Source organism: Crocodylus siamensis, chromosome 4 (genome assembly GCF_052110815.1).
Source record: "Crocodylus siamensis isolate JL-2025a chromosome 4, ASM5211081v1, whole genome shotgun sequence".
Lineage (NCBI taxonomy): Eukaryota > Metazoa > Chordata > Crocodylia > Crocodylidae > Crocodylus > Crocodylus siamensis.
In genome coordinates, this window is record NC_143398.1 from 134,713,880 (window position 1) to 134,721,365 (window position 7,486).

Genomic DNA, 7,486 nt, shown 5'->3' on the forward strand with positions numbered 1-7,486 from the left:
TGTGTATTGTAAATCCCCACTACTAATACATGAAGTTTATTGCTCAGGTTGTTAAGGAGATAGAGGGGTAGTACCAAATGACAAATTAAGTTCGTCTAGGGAGAGTCACTCAAAAGGACTATTTTTCCCCCTATGAACACTTGTATTCTACACGTCTGCCTGGCAGCTGAACTTTAAGCTACTTACAAAGGTCTTCTAAGTTTGGAAGTGTGCCTGCCTGTGTAGGCGGTGTTGATATAGTCATACTTGTACTTTAATATCGCACTTTAGCATATTTTGCTAGCCTGCATGGTCAACAAGCCCTTGGTGTAAGGTGCATTGGTACCACTCTTCACAGTATTTGGTACCAGTTTCATTCTGATCTTTCTCTCTTGTACTACTAGCTAAGAACTTGTAAGTTTAGTTCTGTTATATAGCATATTCTCAGAAATTAAGATATAAAAAGTTTTGCCAGTTTCTTTATTTCTGAAAGATGCTCAACTGATCTAGTAGGCTTTGGTACATTGCCATGTATTATTATATGGGAGCTTGAGGGAGTATACAAGTAAATAAAATCCATTGTTTCAACATAGTACAAAGAGAACATACCCTGGAATGAGTATCTTGTATTAAACCTCTGCTTGCTGCTACAGGAGGAGAAAACTCAGTAAAATGCTTATGGATGCGGGGAGGTTGTTTTTGTGTGGTGGGTTTTGGAAAGCATTAAGTCTTTAACATATTAAATATTCAAGCTGTTGACAAGAAAATTGACTAACTTGAGTTCTAGTCACATTGGTAATTTGTGTGCCACTTTTTAAACGATTTTTAATTAAAGTAGTTTAACTGCACTTTTTCCAGAAGGGGACATACCAAAAGAATTGGCAGCCTTAATCCAATATAAGACTGCAGCAGACAACTTGTCAATGTTAAGCTAGAAGAAAAACGTAGAAAATGTTATTTCAGTGTCTGCTCAAGCAATTAAAAATTGCTCCTTTTTATATACTTATATCTTTGGGGGGGGTAGTGTGTATACGTACATATGTATATGTTAGTGGTTCTTATATAGAAATACTGTATATTGACGTTAGCTTGAATCCAATTTTAGTGTTAAAGCCATGTCAGCACTTCAATTATAAGCTCATATTTAGGATGGTTTATAACTGGCATAAAAGATTTGCTCAGGAGCAAATCTTTATTGTAATTATGGTATTTTAGAAAGTAGTCTGGTAACATTTATCTTCAGGGAGTGAAAAAAAATCCCCAAACCTCATTTAATACCTGTTTCAGACATTCTCTAAGCTTTTATTTTAAAAAAAAAATTATAGCTTTCATTCAGAAATGTTGACTGGAGTAGCAGTTGAAATGACTAAGTAAATGCATCTCTAGGCAGATCTGGCTAATGCTTCTTGAAAATAGGTTTTGTGTGTTTGACATAGCGGGGCAGCTCTTTCAGTGTAGTTTATTGGGTAAATATATATTTAATGTTTTTAACTATATTTAATATATTGTTGCAGCTAGTCCAGAAAATGGTGAACAAAGTTTGAATATTCCAGCTCTCACTATATCATGCACTCAAATGCATCTCACTTACAAGGGAAGAAGTGGGCAGTTAACAAAATTCTGAGTTAAGACTTCATTTTCAATAGTGAAATAAAAACATAAGTATGCATTGTTCCCCTCTTTTTATAATATTTAAAACTGAGATGCCAATGTTTCTGTAGCATTTCTGTGACTCAGGGTTCACATAGGGGCCTGACCATCTTAGTGTGCTTTATCAGATGGAAATATAATTCCAGATTCACTTTTACTCCTGTAGTAAATCTAGTTGAAAAGGTCTTTAAGCTTTTATTAAGTAGTCAGCCTGCACAAATCTAGTTTCCATTCAATTTCCTGTTTATGACTCTAGGTATGGTAGGATAACATTTCATTTTGAAGGATGGCCACCAACATTGCAGCAAAGATACTGACTTCTTATACAAGGGCTAAGCAATATATTTCAAAATCCACTCCCATCCTCACGCCTAGCAGTTTTATTTTAAGAATTGTTTTGACTGTCCAGACTATTGGCAACATTTTCTAAACAAGTAATATTTACAACTTCATTGGTCAGTGCTGCTCCAAAGAGATGGGGCAAGTTTGTTAATCTGTTTATTGGCATTCATCTTTGAAATCCCATAGGTTAATTTGTATAGAGTAGGATTTTCCTGGCGAGATAAATGTAATGACCATAATTAGTTCTTATTGCATCTGCTGGAACTACGAGGTGTTCAGAGGTCTCACAATGATCTTTTGTTGAACTGTGGACATGACTCTGACAAGTATGTTTGGTCCAGAGGCTGACCAGGTGCAATACTCATATTCTATTACTCTTGAGAAACTCTATCCCTGTGAGAGAATTTTTTTTTTTTATTGTTTCTAAGGCCAGACAAAATATCTTGGAGAGCTAGTACTAGTATGCTGTGATTGTTATGTAGAGCGGGATGGTAGCTTTGCTGATTTTTAGGAATTTGTTTCAGCATTCATCCCAAAATTTCATGGTGCATAAAAGGGGCACATTATGTGTACAAGTTTACTCATGTGCTCTAGGTACAGCTTACAGTATTCATCTATTTTCCCCCCTCTAGTAGCTCAATGAAATTCTTTTACTTCTTTGTTGTGTTGTGCCCAGGTTCTTGATGTCAGTCATGTGAGCCTTTTAGTGATGTTAATCACTGTTTCTAACTAAACATTTGGACATGTAGATTTCAAAAAGAGCTTCCATTTAGCATATACAGGATATAAGAGGAGTTTAGAGCATTTGTAAATTCAGGTAGTGAAGCTCAAGTGCACAGATTACATTTGCATCCATACTTCGGAAAATAAAGATTTTGTTTTAGAAATTATTAGATATTAAATACTACCGTTCTTTTGAGTGTGAGAGAAGTCAAAGTATTAAGACAAACCCCTACTACATTTGATAGATTTCTGAATTCCACACTTGTTTGTTTCTAATGAAACTTAATTAGGGGCTGGAATAGCCAGAGGATTGTGGAAGAGCTGTGGCTGATGAAGGATTTTCATAAATCTGTATGATGCAAAGCCTTTAGTGCTTGTTTCAGTTTTTCTCCACAGAAATAATGCTATTTAGAAATTATTTCTATAGAGAGATGACTGCAATGAAAACACAACTATTTTCAACCTTACCATTTTTATATCATGTTGTTCTCAATTGTGATCCCTGAAGATGCATTTAATATGGGGTGGGGAGAGTTTGGGGGGGGCGGTTCTTCATATAATGATATACAATTTGAAAGACATTTTACATTATTGCTGTTACATATGCAAGAATGACAGGGTACTTAAAGATCCATTTGGGATATCCTTTAAACAGCTGGTGAAGCAAGGCAAGGATCTGTGGAGTAAGAGCCACTTTTATCTATGCTTGCTCTTTGAAAGGACTGTTACAAAGTCCAAATGCCCACAGGCAGTGGTCTGAAAACAGAAAAGCTTCTGTTTGCAGTTGCAGCATCTTGTGAGATTAGACTGATTAAATAGAATATAACTGCCATTTCATGGCTAGAGATCCTCAATCTCAAAATTGAGGAGCAATTTGTGAGTTGCAGGAAAGCAAAGATAAATACATAGTACATAGTGCTTTTCCTCTTGTGTCCAATAAACCTGAGGGATGCTGTCTCCCACCATAGTTCAAATCAGCAGTCTGTTTTCTTTGATTTCTTACGTTCAGTGAGATGGCAGCCTTACTATTGCTAGGAAGTTTGACTAGCTAGTAACTGTAAAAGATTGAGCTTCTAGGATAATGTCTTTAAACTGTTCAGTACACACAGGATACATATTACATTTTCTTCTCCAGCCATTTGATGTTCTGCATCTGTTGGCTTCCTTATATAAGTTGCAGTTTCTAAGCAAATTCTCCAGTTGTTGATCTCCAAGCATCTGCTTTGCCCCACACTCAAGCTGGATTCTCCTTCAGGGTTGCTTTTGTGTTTTGGTGCTCAGTTTTTATGGCTTTCCCATGGCAGATTCCTTTGAGCTCGTTGGATAGTATTAAATAAAGGAGCAGGGCCTCTGTTGTAGAATCACAAGGAATTCTTCAATACACTCATGATATGTACCTTTTTCTAGGCGGACACACTCTGACTTCTGTTTAGCCTCCTTGTTCACCACATATGGTGGGGTCTCACTGAATATGGAGTAAGATTATGGCAGCAAGAACCTTCAGTCTGTTCTGGTTGTCAGTTGTGGAAAGACTCCTTGCTTAGGAAAGCAGTTGTATCAGGCAAATATCAAAGATACCAGCTGCAACTCTGCAGGACAGCAGCAGTATAAAATCTTCTGATGATATCAACCACCATACCTTCTTCCTCTGCATGTTGCTGAGAACCGTTTTTCTGCTCTCCACCAATATCCTCAGTAATAGAGAATCTGATTATCCTCTCTTCGGGAGTCCTAAGTCAGACCTCTGTAATACAATTATGATTTTCACCATCCTGTTATGGCTGGAAAGGAGAGATACTAAGTGGGCATTCAGCTTAGGAAATTTGATTGCAAGAGGGATGAATACGTGAGAGAATATATGTCAGTAGCAGAGTATAAGATGCATGTCACTACTGGTTGTTCCATTACTCAATCTATAACTAGGTAGCCATCATGGCTGCTGACAGACCTGGGGCGGGGGGGAGAAACCCCAGCGCTTTACTTTCAGTTTGATGTGCACCCATGCCAAGTGCAGCACATTCCCAGAAGAGGAGCCGCATTAGTTTGATCAGCTGATTGAATCAGTTACTATATAAGTGCCAAAACCCCTACTGAATTGCCCAATATATACAGATGCTGGGGAGCCAAGTCATACTATGCAGTTCCCCTTCCAGTAAAGCACCATTTTTTTTTATCATGAACAACAGCAGCCCATCACAGTACCTTGTTGTACAATGATTAACCAAATACTTGAAGTATAATTAAATTGGGGTCCATTGCATGAGGTATCCTGAAATGGTTGAGGTGGGGCCCAGACTGGATTGGGGTAAGATTAGCCAGTCTGTGTACACACACTGGGATTAGCAGAATAAATCCTTATTAGTCCAAATTAGTTGATATCTAGTGTAGCCAAACCATTCCTAACACAAACCTTGGGCCAGATTCCAATATCAGCACTGAAGCAATTGTTTTTCCCCTTGCATTGGAGTTTGAATATTAATTAGTAGTTTTACATAGCTGAACAACAGGATAATTTTTGCTGCTTATAATTCATTTGATTCATTATACTTCATGAATTTTGTTCCCACCTACCCCAGCTCTGATTTTTTTTTACACCCTGAAAGATACAGCAAGGATTTTCAGGTATATATTTATAGGTGCACTTTAACTTAAGTGGGGTGTGTCATTTTACTCTGCAGAAGGCAAGCAAAAACGCTGGGCACCTTTTGAGTTTCACTTAATCCCTATTTCAAGGACTTGCATGGATAAGCCTTGTGTCTGTGCTCTGTATGTGGAATGAGCTCCAAATGGGACAAAAATTTGTTTTGTTTTTTCCTACCCTGTAAGTTTTGGAGGTGTGTGGGACAATATTGAGATTTCTCTTGCTAGTTGTTGCTTCGGTACTCAATTACCAACCAGGTTTTAAGGTGGTGATATTTTTTTTGTTGTTGTTGTTCCAGAAAACTGAGAAGTGGGAAAGTGAAAAGACTGATGCAGACATGGAGGAATATATCTGGGAAAATTCCTGCTCTCAAAAGAATGTCTTGGGCACACTTCTGCGAATAAAAGCTGCAGAGAAAATCAGTGATGTACGTAGGGAAGAACTGCTTGCTTCTGAGATAGTTGAGAACTACAAAAACTCTGTTGTCCTGCTTAAAAACGAGAGGGAAACAGAGGATAATGTATCTAAGTACAAGGAATCGGTGAAGAAACTGCTGAATCTGCAAGGATTCCAATGAAAAGAGACTTGCTTAAATATAAAGGTGAAAATGTGTATTAATACCTTTGTATAAAATTCAGATTAGCTATCCATAATGTCTAAGCATCTTCTTTCTTCAAGTTTTTAAAAAATTAACTAAACCCAAATGTGGGTGATTATAGAATTCGGAAAGTATCAGCAATTGCTAAATTCAGTCATGGGAAAAGTTGTATACTATCATGGTCCACAAACGTCATTTGTGCATGAATAAAACTTGTATTAGTTCTTGTCTGGCAGGCCATCAAAATGAATGCCCATTGCTTTGAATTTGCCATTCAACAGGTGCTAGTCTGGAACATGGTGGATCTATAACCAATCTTTTGATCCATCAGAAACTTAATCATGACTTTGGTCAAGTCATCATGGCCACAGTCGTTAAAAAAGTATGTAAGAGATTTCAGACTAACAAGTTCCACTGACTTGTAATACGAAAATTCATATGTGACAACATTCACTTTTAGAATGGTAGTTGATACCTAAACCTCTTGGGTACTTTTGAAAATGTGACCCTTGGGTTTTCTGCGTCTCTGGGAATTATATTTCCCTGCCTCTAAGTTATTGGAAAATAAACACATTTAAGATGTTTATGTTCATATATTATGCTAGGACAGGGATTGGCAACCTACACTCAACCAAGTCACTGGATCCAGCCCACAGAGCTAGGGTTTTCTTGGGTAACCTTGGTGGCTGGTGGTTTTGCCCATGCCGTGCCAAAGCTGCAGCCAGGTAGTGGGGAACTTTTTGTGTTTGCAGCACCACAGTCAGGTAGTGGAGAGAAGCATAAGTGTAGAAAAGCAGTGGTGGCAGCCAGGTCTTAATATCAGCATGTCAGACCCACCCTGGGCTGTTCCAGTCTACTTGCCAGAAAATATTGCTGACAGCTGTGCTAGAAAGCCAAATAAGCAATTTGAATAGAAATGGTATACCCAATAGAAAAGGAACAGGATAAGGTAAACCTTGAAATAGGAAATAGACATACTAGTGAGTTGAAGGCTAATGAGAATTGATTTCCAGGATACCATCATGCATAAAGGAGGAAAAAGGAGAAAATGGAGGTTGGACGCATACAGGATAAAATCTTGTATACCTATACAAGATGTATATAGAATAAGTAAACAAGTAATGTATTGTTGCATGAACAAAAGGGATTTTAATGAAAGGACGTAGACTGTGAAATGAGTGATGTATAAATTAGAGTATGACATTTTTGGTACAGAAGGAGGTGTATTAACCTGTCTACCATGAGTGAACCTGGGAACTCTTGGTGTGGGAAACGATTGCTTCCAGCTGCTTGTTACCAGGTGTAGAAGAAAACATGATATGAATGAGTATTATTCCTTTGATTTTTTTATTTGAACAGAAGTGGTGTTGAAAACCAAAACTGCCAACAATTTTCAGGTATACAACACCTTATCTTCAAGAGGAGACTGGACAGGCACCTGGCTGGGGTCTAATGACCCCTCCCACCCCCAGTGCTCATTCCTGGCCATGGCAGGGGGTCGGACTAGATGATCTGTCCAGGTCCCTTCCGACTGTATGATTCTAACACTGATC

General features: G+C 38.0%; 1 protein-coding gene across 3 annotated transcripts in view; it reads left to right on the forward strand.

The window, feature by feature from the left end:
• Positions 1-7,486, forward strand: part of MRPS35 (mitochondrial ribosomal protein S35) — a 66,563-nt gene that overhangs the window by 43,938 nt on the left and 15,139 nt on the right. For 2 of the 3 annotated variants that reach the window (XR_016441915.1, XM_090043850.1), the window contains exon 8: positions 5,634-5,936. Coding sequence is in view for 2 of the 3 variants with exons in the window: in XM_090043850.1 (XP_089899976.1) it covers positions 5,634-5,912 (279 nt within the window). In the remaining variant the exon portion in view is untranslated. Of the gene's footprint in view, positions 1-5,633; positions 5,989-7,486 lie in introns of those variants that run through there. The other variant, XM_090043849.1, reaches the window with a different exon arrangement.